Below are 18,925 nucleotides of genomic sequence, written 5' to 3'. Positions count from 1 at the left end.
CAATTATGAATTTCTTCCAAAGAGCCATAAGGTGTTTTTAGTCTCCTAGAGCAAGGTGAGTCAATCCCAATGAAAATGCAGCTGATTTATTGAAATAAATTCTGTACATCTCCACAGGCATATTAAATGTCACAAAATATATATAGGCAAGTGGGTGGAGTTATAGCAAATGAAATGTAATGTGGACAAGTATGGAATACTGCACATAGGAAGCAAGAAAATAGATGGCATAAGCATTCCATGAAAGGGGTTGAACCATGGATCTCGGGATTCTAGCAAATTTGAAGCTCAATATGTCCAGTTATTCTGGAGCAGCAAACAGAATGTTAAACTATATCATCATTGCAGAGTACAAATTAGAAGTTATAGTTAAACTGAACAGTGCTCTGACCCCCACATATTCAGTAGTATAGTTGGTTGGGGTCACTAAGAGACAAGAATGATATTCAAATTTCAGAGAGAGTTCGGAGAAGAGCAGAGACATTAACTCAAGGGTAACAGGGCTGCATAATGAAGAAAGACTACATGGGTTTTTCTAACTTGAAAGGCGGTTTCTGGGAGATGGCTTTAGAGGTATACAGTCAAGTTATTGTATAGAATAGATAAATCCAAAACACTATATCAGATTAACAGAACAAGCAGACGTCAATTCAAATTACTAAAAGGCAAATTTATGACTTAGGTCAGGAATTGATTGTTTTGTAATTTAAAAAAGTGATCAAGCGTGGATTAAATAGTTGAATGCTCAATTGCAAGGAGCTGCTGCAAAGGCCAAGGTACATTACCAAAGGACATATGCTTTCCTTGTGTTCTACCTTGAGATCATTATCAGCAAAAATAGTATCACCTGGAGGAAGCCAATATGAACCTCAAATATGACTAATCATTTTCTTTGTACAGGGGAAAGACAGGGAAACAAGAAAAATGAAAAGGAGGGTGCAAATTCAGGTCTCCAACACTTTATCTGCAAATATTGTCACATCTCATACAATGAATCTTTACTGACTTGAATGCTCCAGCAAATGATTTGTGCAATTTTATCCTAGTTGGTTCTACGTAAAATACGATGCAACTAAAATTTACCCCAATAACTAAAGGAGTAAAAATTCTACTGCATGCTGCAAACATAAAAATGCATTACTGCAATAAAATGCTACATTCCCAATACAGACACATATTTCCAGTGTTCTTGAAAGCTGGTTGGCTTCATGAGGACATCAACAAAACACATTGCGAAAAGGCATTACTTATGTATAATAAGAGATGGTTTTACTGATCACTAAGTCTAATGGGTGCATTTTTACTTTCCAAACCCATCTCTAATTGTGCCATATGTATTCCCTTACTTTATCAATGTTTTCTTTTTGGTGTTAAGGTCATATAGAAGTGATTGGCAGGCTGTGACTAGTGGGGCACTGCAGGGGCCTCAGCTGTTCACAATATATATCAATGATTTGGATGTGGGGATCAAATGTAATATTTCCAAGTCTATCACCAGAGACTGAGACAGGGAGGTCAAGGAAGGGAAGGGAAGTGTCAGAGATGGACCACGTGAAAATGATGGAGGATGGAGATTAGAAGCAAAATTAATAAATTTTTCCAAGTCCCGACGAGAGCATGAAGCAGCACAGAAGTAATCATCGATGTCCTGGAGAAAGAGTTGTGGAAGGGGGCCGGAGTAGGACTGGAACAAGGAATGTTCCACATACCCCATAAAGAGACAGGCGTAGCTGGAGCCCTTGCGGGTACCCATAGCCACACCTTTTATTTGGAGGAAGTAAGAGGAGTTGAAGGAGAAATTGTTCAGTGTGAGAACAAGTTCAGCCAGACAGAGGAGAGTAGTGGTGGATGGGGATTGTTCGGGCCTCTGTTCGAGGAAGAAGCTAAGGGCCCTCAGACTATCCTGGTGGGGGATGGAGGTGTAGAGGGATTGGACGTCCATGGTGAAGAGGAAGCGGTTGGGGCCAGGGAACTGGAAATTGTTGATGTGACGTAAGGTGTCAGAGGAATCACGGATGTAGGTGGGAAGGAACTGGACAAGGGGAGAGAGAAGGGAGTCAAAATGATGAGAAATGAGTTCCATGGGGCAGGAGCAAGCTGACACGATCGGTCTACCGGGACAGTTCTGTTTGTGAATTTTGGGTAGGAGGTAGAAGCGGGCCGTCCAAGGTTGGTCAACTATCAGGTTGGAAGCTGTGAGAGGAAGATCTCCAGAGGAGATGAGGTCAGTGATAGTCCTGGAAACAATGGCTTGATGTTCAGTCGTGGGGTCATGGTCCAGGGAGAGGTAGGAGGAAGTGTCTGCGACTTGACTGGCACAACGTGGTGCCAGTGCTAATGGGACAAGCTGCTCAGCAGGAAAAATGAGGGAGGCAGTGGCATGGTAGTAATGTTACTGGACTAGTAATCCAGAAACCCAGGCTAATGCCCTGGGGGTGTAGGTTCAAATCCCACCATGGCAGCTAGTGGAATTTAAATTCAACTAATCAATTTGTAATTAAAAGCTGATCTCAGTAATGGTGACCATGATTGTGATAAAAACCCATCTGGTTCACTAATGCTCACTAGGGTAGGAAATCTGCCATCCTTACCTGGTTTGGCCTACATGTAACTCCAGACCCACAGCAATGTGACTGACACTTAACAGCCCTCTGAAATGCACCTTGCAAGCCATTCAGTTCAAGGACAATTCGGGGTGGGAAACAAATGCTGGCCTTGCCAGTTATGCGTACATCACATACAAAGCATAAAGAAAAAGAAGTCCAGAATTTACCAGCGCTCTAGAAACATGGAGCAGGAGTAGGCCATTCGGCCCTTCGAGCCTGCTCCGCCATTCATTATGATGGCTGATCATCCAACTCAAAAGCCTGCTCCCGCTTTTTCCCCATTCCCCTTGATCCCTTTCACCCCAAGAGCTATGTCTAACTCCTTCTTGAAAACATACAATGTTTTGGTCTCGACTACTTTCTGTGGTAGCGAATTCCACACTCTCTGGGTGAAGAAATTTCTCCTCATCTCAGTCCTAAGTGGTCTACCCCATATCCTTAGACTGTGATCCCTGGTTCTGGACTCCCCCACCATCAGGAACATCCTTCCTGCATCTACCCTGTCTAGTCCTGTTAGAATTTTGTAGGTTTCTATGAGATACCCCCTTATTCTTCTGTAAAGCAAAGTATGTGGTTTCTACCTGAAGATCAGAGCGCACGGTCTAGGTTCAAAAGGCAGGGACAGTGCGTCAAGAGGTTCAGCGCCAGGCAATACTCAGTCGGGAAAGATGCACTGTTGGGAGAGGGCTGGATCGACCATGAGCAAAGGAGAAACGGAAATCGGGCACAATAAGGTTGCCAAAATGATAGGTGAAATCAAGGGTTGATACTAGCTGGAAAAGCCTCTATTGTAGCGAAGGGGAGAAAGATACTGGGAAGTGTATCACAGCGAGGGGGAAAACGACACTGGGATCTGTATCGCAGTGAGGGGGAAAACGACACTGGGATCTGTATTGCAGTGAGGGGGAAAACGACACTGGGAACTGTATCACAGCAAGGGAGAAAACGACACTGGGAACTGTATCGCAGTGATGGGGAAAACAACACTGGGAACTGTATCACAGCGAGGGGGAAAACAACACTGGGAACTGAATCACAGCAATGGGGAAAACAACACTAGGAACTATTTCACAGCGATGGGGAAAACAACACTGGGAACTGTATCGCCTCTATTTGTTTTGTGGAGAACCATGATGCATTCCCGCCACAGATCAGCTTCATAGGTGGAAATTCTGAAACACGCTCACAAGCGGCTACAGGGCCACTCATCCTAAGTGCTAGAGCAGCAGTGGAATACGCTGTGGTGAGTAAAAGAATTACACACTGATACGCTACAGTGAGTTTAAAGTGTTCACACCAGAATGACTGGTTTTATTTACACTCTAGCACACAGAATTACCGAGCCATTAGATGCTGAAAGCTTCACAGTCATGGGTTTCGCCATATCTATCTAGTCCTGTAGGTACATTGCGTGTAGAAGTGTGCTGGCACATGTCCCTGTGTCTATTTTTGCCAATAGTGAGTGTTTACCAACTTTGAGGAAAGATGATCTGAATTGTGGCAAATTGAAAAGGAAGGTTCAACACATCCAGGCTCAGGGAAGAAGTCCAAAAAGATCCAAAAAAGATTTGGACAACTTAATTAGAAGACCAATTCAGAGTTAAACTGAATTTCCGTGTTGATCGCCTGGAATTTATGTCATACCGTCAACAGCCTAAGGAATCTGTCGATCATTTTATCAGTCGACGTAGAGAAAAGGGTGCCTACTGTGATTTTTCAGAAGCCGAGCTGGCAGACAGAATTACCAAATTAGTGATTGCTTCTACTCCATTAGACATATTTCAAAAAGAACTGCACGACAAACCCAAAAGCTACACTGTCAATGAGCTACTCAAAGTATGAGGTGATTATTGCAGGTTGACAAAGTTTACAGGTCCTATATGCAACCCCAACCATCAACAAAGTGACTAAAATAGCCATACCCGGGAAGACATAAGGAAGGTGCAGACTTCTATGTGCACCGAAGATGATTTCTGCACGGCGCAAAAAGAGGGTCCCGGGCAGCAGCAGTGCAAAAGAACGAAGGCCAAAGAAGCTATGAAAAGTCATACAAAGGCACAAGCAGACTGCAAACAGGCAGCAACAATGACCATACCAGATCCCATAGGAAAATCATACACAATGTGGAGGGCAAAATGGGCACGATGATGACAATCAAGATGGTGCAAGGTGCAGTGAGGACAGGTTCCACACCATTCATGTCGCAGAACACAAAGATGCCATTACTCCATCATAATTCAGATTGTCTCTCCTCAGAAAGTTGGTAAACACTCACTATCGGCAAAAATAGACACAGGGACAAGTGCCAACATATTGCCTCTGAGAGTTCTACATGGAATATACCCACAGAACAGAATGTATATGGCGAAATCCATGACTGCGAAGCTTTCAACATCTAATGGCTTGGTAATTCCATGTGTAAGATAGAAAATAGGAGCAGGAGTACATCAAAAGGCCCTTTGATCCTGCTCCGCCATTCAACATGATAATGACTGATCCTCTATCTCAACGCCATACCCCTGCTCTCTTCCCACATCCCTTGACACCTTTAAAATCTAGAAATGTTTTTCCTTCTTAAATAAATTCAGTGACTTGGCCTCCACAGCCTTCTGTGGTAGAGAATTCCATAGGTTCACCACCCTCTGACTGAAGAAGTTTCTCCTCATCTCAGTCCTAAATGGTCAACCCCGAATCCTGAGACTGTGACCCCTTGTTCCAGAACCCCCAGTCAGAGGAAACATCATCCCTGCATCCAGTCTGTCAGAATTCCATAGAGTAGAGTAAATACAATCAGTAATCCAGGGTGTAACAGATATTCTACGTGGCCCAGAGATTGCAAGTCTACTGGCATGTTGAGATCTCACATTGGAACCATCCATGGATCAGCCAGATAACACAAGGCGGATCAGCATCAGTAGGTACACCCATCACTTCAGTTAGTGATTTGACACCGCAATATCCAAATGTTTCCTTAGAATCAGCAATTTTCAGAGAGATACAATGTTACACTTGAGAAAGGATGCCCTATCGTCAATTGATCCACCAGGCAAGTACAGCATCCACCTACAGGCCAAGTTGAAGGTCAAGCTGGATAAAATGGAAACAGATGAGATCATTTGGAAGGTACAAGGGCATACAAACTGGGGCAGCTCCATCATGTGTGTCCTAAAGGAGGACAAAGGTCACTACAAGTTGGCCTCAATCAGAGACCTTTGAACAACGCTCTAAAGCATTGTCCACATAAAATCCCTTCTTTGGAAGAGCTCAATCCAGAACTGGTGGGAGCAAAGCTCTCTTCAAAACCTGACGCCAAGCACGGGTATTGGTCAGTGCATCTAGCAGAGAAATCCCAGTAGCTGACTACATTTTGTAATGCCATGCCCAGAGAAGGCATGTCCTGTTCATAACTTCAAACATGGACTGCTCTTTACATAAAATTAATTACCTCAAGCTGGTTTCTGTTTCATGACCAGTACTAGTATCGTCCAACCAGAATGGTTTGGAAGTCCAAAGCCATCACTTACAATCAGAGAAATATAGTGGTCTTTCAGACTTAACTTGTGGATAACTGTTCTCATCAGCTCTCTTTTGTTAAATTGGAAGCTTAATTGGAAGCTTCTGGAACTGTCTTTAATGTTTCGAAATGAACACTCACAAGATGATCAAGACATATGCCAAGGGTCAGGTGACCTTTGCTTATTCAACACTTACTATCTTAAACTTCTGGAAAGTTCTAATTGAATAAGCCTGGGTGGAGGCCTCTCCCTTGAATGTACATGCCTAGACAGCACCCCTTTGTGGAATTCACACCTGCCATTGTTCAAAAATTTGCTTCAAACACAGAATCAATGGAGCTCAAGACTCTATATCTTTAAGCTTACAATTTAACAAAAGAGAGCTGATGAGAACAGTTATCCACAAGTTAAGTCTGAAAGACCACTATATTTCTCCGATTGTAAGTGATGGCTTTGGACTTCCAAACCATTCTGGTTGGACAATACTAGTACTGGTCATGAAACAGAAACCAGCTTGAAGTAATTAATTTTATGTAAAGAGCTAGAAAGAGACCTGTGCACTCTGGAGAAAAGCAGCAAAAAGATAACAGCTTATAAGGCAGCGTTATCTTCGTCTTTTAAGAATCTGGAGCCTATAACGTCTTTAAAAGCCTTCCAGCCTGATTCCTAAAGCAAGTCCGCCTGTAAAGAAATTGAATCTCCTGATATAAAAGCTACAAGTGCTTAAGTTCATGACCTGCTGAACATTCATCTCATCAAGGGAATCCTACAATAATCCTGATATCCGACTCCAGCTGAGTTCATCCAAACCATAAGTCAAGAGTGGAAATGATTTCACTCTTCATCAGACTTGCAAAGACTGTTTTCCTACAGCAAGCTCAATATGTGAGCTATGAACTATTCTTTTGTTTACAACTTGTAAAATTGCTCTATTCTCTTTAACTCTATTTTTTTCCTCAAGTGTCTGCATTCATTCTGAACGATTGACATAGCGATTAGACTCGGGCCGAGAGTGTGAATAAATCATTTTCTTTCTTATTAAACCCACAAAAGTCTGCTGCTGGACCTTTGGATTGCCCACATGCGAAAGGAGGTTTAGAAACACCCATATCTACATTTCCAAAACAGCCACACTGATTGGGGACAGTAAGGGAATATAGTTGGGGATTTCAGTTTATCTAACACAAATGTTATTGCTTTCAGTGACTTCCTTTTGGGCTATCCATTAGCCAGGGTCTCTTTTAGCTGCACATGGATCACATTACCTGCATGATATGGATTGTGGATGATATGGCCTTCATGAGAAGGACAAAACGGGGGGTATGATCAGAATTTACATTTGCTGATTGAAGTGGCACATTGAGAAGGGCTGGTGTTTAATAGTTACAAATGTAACTTTAATGTGTGACAAATCAATTTCTTTGGGTCCATTTAGTTGAGTGCTGGCATCTGTCCTGATCCGAGCAAACTATCTATGCAAAGCCAATACCCCAACCACCGACTAGCGCACCACCAATGCTGCAACATCTGCTAGTAAAGATAGAGGGCTATGACTGTGAGGTTTAGTATAAACCTGGTAACTTGACAGTCACATCCGATATGTTCAGCAGGTAGCCCAGTCCAGTGAAGCCCATAAATGTGTCCATATTCTATAGTTCGACCTGACCGACATTGAACTCGAAGGTGTACTACATGTTGACCTGATAAATTTCACATATCAGAAGTGTCAGCAACCATTGGAGGAGATAGTGAAAGACTCTATAATGCAGGAATTCTGAAAAACGATTATCAAAGGATGGCCAGACTCCATTCAGCATGTCCATGAACATGGGACAGTTTGGGGATTATCGATACGAGTAAGGCATAGTAAGACACGAGTAAGGGGAGTCATCTTTAAGGGCAAACAGATGATCATACCGGGATCATTGTGACAAGACATACTACAGCAACTTCATGAGCACAGATTGTATGAGGAGGTTTGCAAGAGAGACAGTCTATTTGCTGGGTATGAACAATGACATTGATGTCACATTTAAGAAGTGCAAGGTATGTCAGTGAAACATGCCAAATCAGCCCAAGGATCATCTTTGAGCCAAAATTCCTTCCAACCTCTTTCACATCCACAGAAATGATTTCGTAGTTGTCACTGATTACTTTCCTAAGTATCTGATCACCCATCAATTGCATAATACATCAAGCATAACTGAAGCACACTCTATTATCGGTTTATTTGGGGCACAAAGAGAGGTAATCTCAGATAAAAGTCCTCAATTTACTGGTAATCCATTCAGGGACATGTATGAGAAGTGGGGAATAGATCACCCTACTTCTTCTCTGCATTACCCCATTTGTAACTGCATGGCTGAAATCATATGGTGAAATATTTAATTCTAAAGTGCACATAGACCAAACAAGATGTACACATTGCAAGGCTATACCTTCGAATAACACCTCTAAGTACAAACATTCCATCACCAGAGAAACTCACATTTGGCAGACCAGTGGGAACAAATCTATCTATTTTTCATCATCTTTCAGAAGCCAGAGAAGAACTTTTGAAAAAGACAGGGTAGGGTGAAAGACGTGCATGACAGGAATGCAGGCGAAGAGTTGCCAAGTTTAAAGATAGAACAACATGTTCAGATTCAGCATCCCACAGAGGGCACATAGCAACCAGCCAAAGTGACAAGGATCTGTCCAGAGTGGAAGTCATTTGAGTTCATCATACTTAATGGTGCAACTGTGAGACGAAACAGAGGATAAATCAGGGAAGTACCAAATCCTCAAACACTGTGTAAATCCATTGTATCCAGGGTAAGATCCAAGGCAAAATCCAAAGCAACATCCAAGTGTGATACTCCCATAGACACTGTGAGAAAATTCAACAACTTCAAACTAACATTAAAGTTACTAAGTCAGGCATATAAGCAGACTATGACTATGATTCAGGGACCTAAGTTTATGAGTTTCTTAGCTAGCGATGTGCAAATAAGCATTTCCAGTGTATTGTAAACAGCTATGGTTATTTATAAGGGGGGTTATTTATTTTAAAAAGGTGGGTGTTATGGTACACCTTTAAATGGGTATGATTATGTTTTACATACAAACATTTGAATTAGGACCAGGAGTACACCACTCAGCCTCTCAAGTCTGCTCGACCATTCAATAAGACCATGGATGATCTGAGTAACCTCAACTCCACATTCCCACCTATCCTCGATAACCTTTCAACCCCTTGCTTAACAAGAGTCTATCTAGCTCTGCCTTAAAAATATCCAAAGACCCTAGGTGGGATTTTGCGGTGCTGTCTACCAGTGGGATCTTCCAATGGACTTTTGGCTGGCTCGTCGCATGGGCAGCGGCAGGGCAGGAAAATCCCAGGGTCTGCTTCCATTGCCTTTGAGGAAGAGAGTTCCAAAGATTCACGGCCCTCAGAGAGAAAAGAAAGTCTCCTCATCTCTGTCTTAAATGAGTGACCCCTTATTTTTAAACCGTGACACATAGTTCCAGAATCTCCCACAAGAAAAAACATCCTTTCCTCATCCACCCTAACAAGGTCCCTCAGGATCTCATTTGTTTCAACTAAGTTGCCTCTTACTCTTCTAAACTCCAGCAATCACAAGCCTATCCTGTCCAATCTTTCCTCATAACACAACGCGCCCATTCCAGGTACTAGTCTAACAAACCTTCTCTGAACTGCTTCCAAAGCATTCACGTCCCTCCTTAAATAAGGAGACCAATATTGTACACGGTACTCCAGATGTGGTCTCACCAATACCCTGTATAGCTGAAGCATAACCTCACTACTTTTGTATTCAATTCCCCTTGCAATAAATGATAACATTCTGTTAGCTTTCCAAATCACTTGCTGTACCTACATACTAACCTTTTGTAATTCATGCACTAGGGCACCCAGGTCCCTTTGCATCTCAGAGCCCTGCAGTTTCTCGCCATTTAGATAATATGCTTCTTTTTTATTCTTCCTGCCAAAATGGACAATTTTACATTTTCCCACATTTTACTCCATTTGCCGGATCTTTGCCCACTCATCTAACCCATCTATAGTCCCTTTATAGCCTCCTTGTGTCCTCTTCACAACTTGCTTTCCTACCTATCTTTGTATCATCAGCAAATTTAGCAAACATAGGTTTGGTCTCTTCATCCAAATCATTTAGATAAATTGTAAAAAATTGAGGCCCCTGTGGCACACCACTTGTTACATTTTGCCATCCAGAAAATGACCCATATATGCCAATTCTCTGTCTCCTCTATAGTGAAGGCCTATGCAAAATACCTGTTTGATTCTGTATATATCACTCAAAGAGAAATGATGCAATATATCATATGATTCAGCCTTGTCTCAGTTAGTTCTGAGGAGGCTACCAATTCAGACATGTGTACAAATTCTCCAATTGTGTAATACTGCTATCAACTTCTCAAATGCTTAGTACATGAGCCTACATATTTTTGTATTAACCAATACCTCACGTGTCATTGACACTTGGTGTTTATCTGCTAAGTAAGAAAGGAGAAGAAAAACGCATCTTGTATTTCCTCTTTTGTAACATTTTGTTAATTTTCTTTCCTCTTGTTCTTATTGACACAGCACTGTCCATGATACGCTAATAACCAACTTTGTCATTAATCTTCAGTTAGCAAATATAGAATCGGATATTCTGGTAGAGGTCATCAACCCCTTTAAGCCCTAACTGGAACTATCTAATCTCAAAGTCATTATCCTGCTCCTTCTCTGTGTAATTGAATATTTTTCCTGCAGATGTTTATGAAATTTCCTCTTAATGTTCATGACTGATTGACCTTCAACAGCTACTTGGGGCTATTTATTCCATCTCTGAATCCTTTGTATGAAAAAACTCTCCCTTTATGCTTCTGGTGCTATAACAATATTTATGTCCCCCTGTCACCCTTCATTTTTTAGTCTCAAATATTGCATAATATTGAATGCATGTATTAGATCTCCCCGCAGCCTCCTCTGGTCCAATGAATGCAGTTCTGACTGGGAACTATAATCGCCATTCCTTCACTATCGCTGGATCAAAATCCTGGAACTCCCTTCCTAACAGCACCATGGAAGTACCTGCACCAGATGGACTGCAGCGGTTCAGGAAGATAGCTCACCACCACCTTCTCAAGGGCAATTAGGTGTGGGCAACAAATGCTAGCCATGCCAGCGATACCCACATCCCATGAAAGAATTAAAAAAAATTTTTCTTTTTTTTAAAATAAGAAAAAACCCTCATCAAGGTATTCTATTTCATCCATTACATCATCCCAGTGATTCTAAATTGTATTTCTTTTGTGGTTGCAGCTGAACCAATGTTCTGTGTATAGGTCTAGAGGTTCTTTTACCAATTGCACTATTTTCCTTTTCCTCTTCGTAATTTTATTTCCTTTCATTTTTACTTCCTAACCATGTCTTTTCTGGTATTTTTGAACCTTTTTAATCTATCCACTTGTTTACTTACATTTCAGAGCACTGAAGGCTAACTCATACACCCAGCGTTGGAATTTCTCATCTTTGATTTCTGGGATGGTCAATTCTGGATCTTTTTCATAGTTTATAAGCCTTCTAGAAGGTGGTTTTTCAACATGTATACTCTGAAATATGTCAGCAGAAACCTTGTAGATGTAATCAGGGTAGCCACTCTTTTCACCTTGCAATGCCACATCCTTCTCACTGGTATGTGTCTTATGCGTGACGGTCAATTCGTCAAGATTTGAGATCTCAGATGTAATTTCAATTAAAGAATCTGTTTCCCATCTTGCATGAGGCATTTCTGGATTCCCTTGTAGTTGGATAACAGACTGAAATATTCAAACAAGTTCCAGTTACCCTGCAGAAATCAAAATGTAAATTCAAATTATCTAAATTAAAACTAAAACCACTTAAGACCTCAATACCATACCAACCTGAGTAATTCAGGTATGAAAACTTAACTTTCCAAAAACTGCCCATAAATAATGAGCTGTCACACCAGAAAAGTTTATTCTCTATAGTTAACTTTTCACTTCCACAATGGATTACTGCTTCAGTTTTTATTGCTTATTTCCTTTTGAAATTTACCCTCCCGCATATCTCACCAATTTTATCTGCTAGATTTTCTTCTCTCCTCTCCTACAGGCATTTTTGATTAAAGTGTTGCCCCATTGGTGCTAATCATGCTCCTGTATCTTGACCGTGCAACCATTATTCATGAGAAATCTGGCAATACCAACAGGTTATTTGACTGCAAAGCAAAAAGCTCATTCTAACCTCATCCAACATCTGTGCATACCCACTAACAGCAACATTCAATGGACACTAATTAGGACTGAAACAGTAGCCAACTTTACCATCCCTAATTTGTGAATACTGAATCCAACTGCAATGTAACAACTGTCTCCACAACTCAAACCAAATGGCTCATCTATTCAGTGTATAGTGCCAGCCTTGGCTCAGTGCTACCACTTTCAACCACAGGTGTTAGGTTCAAGTCTCCCTCCAGGCTCTTGAGCATATAATCCAAGTTGACACTTTCCTGCAGTGCTAAGGAAATGCAACACTATAGGAGGTCTTGTCTTTCAGATGAGATGTTAAACCAAGGCCCCATTATCACCCTCAGGTCAATATCAAAAAATCCCATGGTGCTATATCAAGGAAGAGCAAGGGTGTCCTGCCAGGATTCCTGGCCAATATTTATCTCTCTCCCTCTACCAACGTCACAAAAACTGATTATCTGCTGTTCATCCCACTGCTGCTGGTGCAGCCTTGATGTGCGTAAATTAACTGCTGCTTTTCCTACACTTCAAAATAACATCATCAGCTGTAAAGTGCTTTGGGACAACCTCAGGTCTTGAAAGATGCAATATAAATGCTTTATAAGATGTAATATATCTCCTTTCTTTTTGTCTTTGCATAAACTCAAGTATGTAGGCAACTTGTGTTTTATGCTTTTTAAAGGCATTCATTCCTGTTATTTCATCACCTTCATATAATTTAAAAGGGGTGCAGGGGCAAAGGGACCTGCGGATATTTGTGTGCAAATCATTGAAGGTGGCAGGGCAAATTGAGAAAGTGGTTTTCAGGCATTCAGGATCACAGGCTTTATACACGTATAGAGAATAAAGGAAAGCATGGAAAACTTTTATAAAACTGAAGTATTTAGTCTAATTCTGGGCACCATACTTTACAGGTGCATTGCATTGGCAAGGGTCCAGAAAAGATTCACAAAAATAGTCCCAGGGATGAGGGACCAGATATGAGGATAAATTGAAGAAGCTGGGGTTGTTCACTTTAGAAAAGAGAAGGTTGAGAAGAGATTTGACTGAAGTGCTCAAGATGATAAAGGGTCTGTGTAGAGCAGATAGAGAGAAACTCTCCCCATTAACAGAAGGGCCAAGAACCAAACGACACACAGATTTAAGATGATTGCCAAAAGAACCAAAGAAACATGAGGATAAGTTATTTTTGCGCAATAAGTGATTGCAATCTGGAATGCATTGCCTGAGGGTGAGGTAGATTCAACAGTGGCTTTGAAAGGGTATTGGGTATTTATCCACAGAGGAAAAAAAATGCAGGGCTATGGTGAAAAGGCAGGGGGAGGGGGACTAGCTGAGTTGCTTTTGCAGAGAGCTGGCACAGACATGACAAACTGAATGGCCACCTTCTGAAAGATGTAACCATTTTATAATTCTAAGTTCACATGTTCACAGTTAGATTTTTAAAAAATATTTATTGACAAAACTTGACAATACATAAGTTGCCTACCTTGTTTGAATTATCAGGAAAATTACCAATTTACTCCATAAACTTCAATTTATATTGCAAGTTGTGCATTTTATCTCAAAAACTACTACTGAAACTAAAAAAAAACTTAATGCCTTAGCTACTTTCATTGAAGCCTCTGGACCCTGCTCAAAAGTTGAAGTTGAAAGTAAAAATATTTAGCGCTCTAATTACTTTCACTGTATCCTCATTCTGTTTACATTTTCATTAATGTGGTTTGTGGTTTTCAATACATCAGAACTGTTTTTTATTAAAATAGCTATAAAAAAATTTCCCATGAAACCTCAGTTTGTCTATGAGGTCACAATAGCCACTTTCAGTAGCAGTTTTTCCATTACATCACCAGTCATTAACCAGCTAACATTTCATTGTTTTACATATTTAAAAAAGTCAGAGAAACAGAGATAGAAGAGGTTGTGCAACTGGAGGATGTTAGAGGTAGAAAGGTAGAAGAAAGTTTTAAAAAGAGGTATTCAGAGACTGTAACTCAGTGTAAGGCAGCAACAGCAAGGATGATCGATAAGCAGGACTTGCTGCAAAATAGGAAGACAGACAGGATGAGCTGAAATTAATGGAGCATGGAGGATGGGAGGCCAGCCATGAAAATTTGGTAGCGTCTGGAGGCAACAAATGCATGCAGGCAATGTTGCAGAGCTAGGGGTTGGGATAGTCTTTGGGAAAGACAATATAGGTGTCAGAAGTTCAGTGCAGGGTTTAATAAAAATAGAGGTTACAGTCTGGTTCACTCTTAAGGCAGTAGCAAAATTTAAGGAGAGGAGAGGAACAATGAAATCAATGGCTAAGGTTTGAAGCGTGAAGAGCCACAGACAAATACTTCAATATTTCTAATCTTCAGATAGATAAAATTGGGCATATCCAAAATTGGGTGTCAGACAAGCAGCTCGGCAGTAAGTGGGGATATCAAAAGTGAGGATGGCAAGGTAGAGTTTCTGGGTATCTTTTAGTATGCACGTCTAAGCTGACCCCAAGGGATAGTATTTAGGGGGATGTGACCGGGGATGGATTCTTGAGGGACTACTGACGTGATGGTGCAGGACAGGAAGAGAAGCCTTTGGCAGAGTTCTTCTGTCAAGAACTGGTAAAAGGAGAACCGAGCAAGAGCAATTACACCAAGTTGGACAACCCAGGAGCGGTGTTGAAGGAGGCTAGTATAACTGAGCTCAAGGACGGTTAATACACCCTCACAGTCATAATGTTACTTCTGATTAAAATGCAAAATACTACAGATCCTGGAAATCTGAAATAACAGAAAATGTTGGAAATATTCAGCAGGTCAGGCAGCATCCCTGGAAAGAGAAGTGGGGAAGTTCTTTACCCTCCTCCCCACAACCCCTCACCTTTGCACGCCTCTGAACTTGTTTAAAACCTGTTGCATCTCTAACTTGATCCAATTCTGATTAAATGTCATTGATCTAAATGAAACACTATTTCTGTTACTTTCCATAGATCCTACCTTACCTCCAGAAAAATTCTCGTAACTTTTGTTTTTTTTCGTCATTTCTGATTTTGGTTCGGGTTGGGAGGGTGAGAAATATGAATGGAGAGATTCAAACTAGAGTTCGATACTGATCGGAGATCGTTCGACGTCTGAGAAGTAACAAAGTTGGAGGTGAAGCAATAGTTAGAAGACGGATCGAGGATGGGTCTAACCTTAATGTCACAAGTATAAGAATTGAGCAGCTATTGTGGGCAGTGGGAGGAGGAGGAGGAACAGAATTTTGGAGACATCCACCGCCGAAGACAAAATCAAATCCCCACCAAGTTCACGCACTTCTTAGGTAATCATTTGCATTTACGCATTAAACTTTTGCCACATCGATTTAACACTAAACCTTGTGTAAAAATTGTACATTTACTTTCAAAGTAAAATGCTAGTTTTATAGAAGAGTAAATGCTTCTACCCCACCTCTTCTTTTGAAGCAGTAACAGCAGAGTAACCTTCCCTTCGAGTTAATTGTTGAGGCTGTAGTTAGCGATGCACAGTCGCTGAAATCCTGACTATGTCCAGGCTCCGCCAAATCTCGAGATGTTTGCGAGCCACAGCGATGTGAATTGGGCAAAGGAGGGGAAAGCAGAGCTAAGCTGTATCCTGCTCTGTGCGGCAGTCTCCTTCACTCTGTGCTCTGTCGCAATCCGTGCTATTCTGAGTTAATGCTCTCTCCTGCACTCTTTGTGCTGGATTAATGCTCTCTCCTGCACTTGCCCTACTGAGTCAATGCTCTCTCCTGTACTCTCTGTACTGGGTTAATGCTCTCTCCTGTACACTGTACTGAGTTAATGCTCTCTCTCTGTACTTTTATTGAACTGAGTTAATGCTCTCTCCTGTACACTGTACTAAGTTAATGCTTTCTCCAGTATTCTTTGTTCTGAGTTAATGTTCTCTCCTGTACTCTTTGTACTGAGTTAATGTTCTCTCCTGTACTCTCTGTACTGAGTTAATGCTCTCTCCTGTACACTGTGCTGAGTTAATACTCTCTTCTGTACACTGTGCTATGTTAATGCTCTCTCCTGTACTCTTTGTACTGAGTTAATGTTCCCTCCTGTTCTCTCTGTACTGATTAAATGCTCTCTCCTGCACACTGTGCTGAGTTAATACTCTCTCCTTTACACTGTGCTGAGTTAATGCTCTCTCCTGTATACTGTGCTGAGTTAATACTCTCTCCTGTACATTATGCTGAGTTAATGCTCTCTCCTGTACTCTCTGTACTGAGTTAATGCTCTCTTCTCTACTCTGTACTGAGTTAATGCTCTCTTCTGAACTCTGTGCTGAGTTAATTCTCTCTCTCTGCTGAGTTGATTCTCTCTCTCTGTGCTGAGTTAATGCTCTTCTATACTCTGTACTGAGTTAATGCTCTCTCCTATACTTTCTGTACTGAGTTAATGCTCTCTCCTACACTTTCTGTACTGAGTTAATGCTCTCTCTTATAGTCTCTGTGCTGAATAATGCCCTCTCCCAAACTGTCTGTACTGAGCAGCTTGGCTCTAGGCACTGCCTCCTCTGGTATAATTCAAATATGGACTGCCCCACTGCACTAATAGGATGAGTCAAAGTGCAGACATTTCGCTCACAGACAACTCCGAATAGCTCGCCCTCCCCCCATCAAGCACCATAACTTTTTTCAATCATAAAAATCAAGACAGGTTCTCACATATGTTGTTTGATGGGTAATAGTGAGATCTACTGCCTATCCCTTTGCTGCACACCCCTCCTCCCGCACGGCAGCGGCCGGCCGGGGGTAGCGGTCTCTATGGTAACGGGACTGGCGGCTGGTGGGTGGAGTTACAGTAGACACATGGCGAGTTCTACCCATTCACTCTTGATACGGACTTGTATTTTTCTGTTTACATTGGGTCATTTTCTGAGTTCAGATCTATTTAAATGGTAACTTGGCCACTGGTGATTTCAGACCAGCTCAGTATGAGATCTGCGATTACAGTGATTACAGCTTCTCCCCCCACCTTAAACCAGCTTATATTTCACTCCTCTCCTATTTTTACTCCGTTCTGTTGAAGGGTCATAAGAATTCGAAACGTCAACTTTGTTCTTCTCCGCCGATGCTGCCAGACCTGCTGAGTTATTCCAGGTATTTCTGTTTTTGTTTTGGATTTCCAGCATCCGCAGTTTTTTGTTTTTATCTCTAGGTTACAGTGATTATTTCCTTCTCTCTGGTGAGCGCGCAAGCGCAGTGCACTCAGGGTAACATTCCTCTTCGTTACATTAGAATTTAGATTTTCCTTTTTCACACACTTCAAAACGTTGGAAAATGTACCAATAAAAAGTCAGACTTTCCTGGAGCACACCCCCAGGCCAGGTTTGTGAAATAAATGTTATATCATCACACCCCTCTTCAAAAAAATTCTAAATTAATTCACTAATTCAGTGATGAGAAAACTTCTAGTAAACAATAATTCAGGATAAGATTCATACTCACAAGGGTTAATTAAGGAAAGCCAGCACTAGCCATTACCATCTAGAAGGACAAGGGCAGCAGATAGATGGTATCACCACCACCTGGATGTTCCCCTCCATGTCACTCACCAACCTGACCTGGAAATATAACGCCATTCCTTCACTGTCGCTGGGTCAAAATCCTGGAACTTCCTAACAGCACTGTGGGTGTACCTACACCACATGGACTGCAGCAGTTCAAGAAGGCAGCTCACCACCACCTTCTCAAGGTCAACCAGGGATGGGCAATAAATACTGGCCCAGCCACTGAAGTCCATATTCCATGAATGAATAAGAAAAGGGAAAATCATATTTAACTAAATTGAGTTTTTTGATGAGATAATGGAGAAGTTTAATGAGGGCAATTCTGTTCATGTGGTGTACAAGAATTTCCAAAAGGTATTTGATACAATGTTGCTCAATAGATTTGTGAGCTAAATTATAGCTTATGGGATAAAAGGGGCAGTAGCAACTTGGAAACAAAATTGGCTGAGCGACAGGAAATGAAGAGTAGTGGTGAATGGATGTTTTTTGGGCTGGAGGAAGGTTTGTAATGGAGTTCCCCATGTGTCAAAGTTGGGACTCTTGCTTTTCCTGATATATATTAATAACCTAGAGCTTGATGTACAGTATTAGGGTCATTGCAGAGGATATGAAACTTGGAAGCATGAGAACTGTGAGGAGGATAGTGTAGAACTTCCAGGTGAGTGTCTGTAACTGTTTCTATCTAGCCAGCCCCTGATGCAACCATTTGCTAGGAAACTCCTCCCCTAGAATTTATTCTCCCACACTAGCTACACATTGATTGAATGAATCACGTGACCCCTATTCAGTTGAACTGATCTCAAAGTGACAGTCATCACAATGAGAGAAAAAATTCACACAGCGAGTGGTTAAGGCCTGGAATGCACTGCCTGAGACTGTGCAATCCCTGCCACAGAGGCAAAGGACAAGCAGGATTGGGCCAGTAACAAAGGCAGCACCTGACTCAGAAGAAGAAAATATACAAGCTGTGCCAAGACACCCTCACAATAACCAGAAAAATGTG

General features: G+C 41.5%; 1 protein-coding gene across 1 annotated transcript in view; it reads right to left on the bottom strand.

Moving 5' to 3' along the window:
* The window catches only part of LOC121275380 (putative methyltransferase NSUN7), a 156,981-nt gene extending 145,064 nt beyond the window's left edge, over window positions 1-11,917 (bottom strand). Inside the window, exon 1 of the mRNA XM_041182918.1 lies at window positions 11,608-11,917. Coding sequence (XP_041038852.1) covers window positions 11,608-11,917 — 310 coding nt within the window. The remainder of the gene's footprint in view (window positions 1-11,607) is intronic.
* Window positions 11,918-18,925: the final 7,008 nt, after the last annotated feature.

This window comes from Carcharodon carcharias, chromosome 1 (assembly GCF_017639515.1).
Source record: "Carcharodon carcharias isolate sCarCar2 chromosome 1, sCarCar2.pri, whole genome shotgun sequence".
NCBI lineage: Eukaryota > Metazoa > Chordata > Chondrichthyes > Lamniformes > Lamnidae > Carcharodon > Carcharodon carcharias.
The sequence above is the reverse complement of the archived record's forward strand: the minus strand, read 5'-3'. Positions and strand labels throughout refer to the sequence as shown.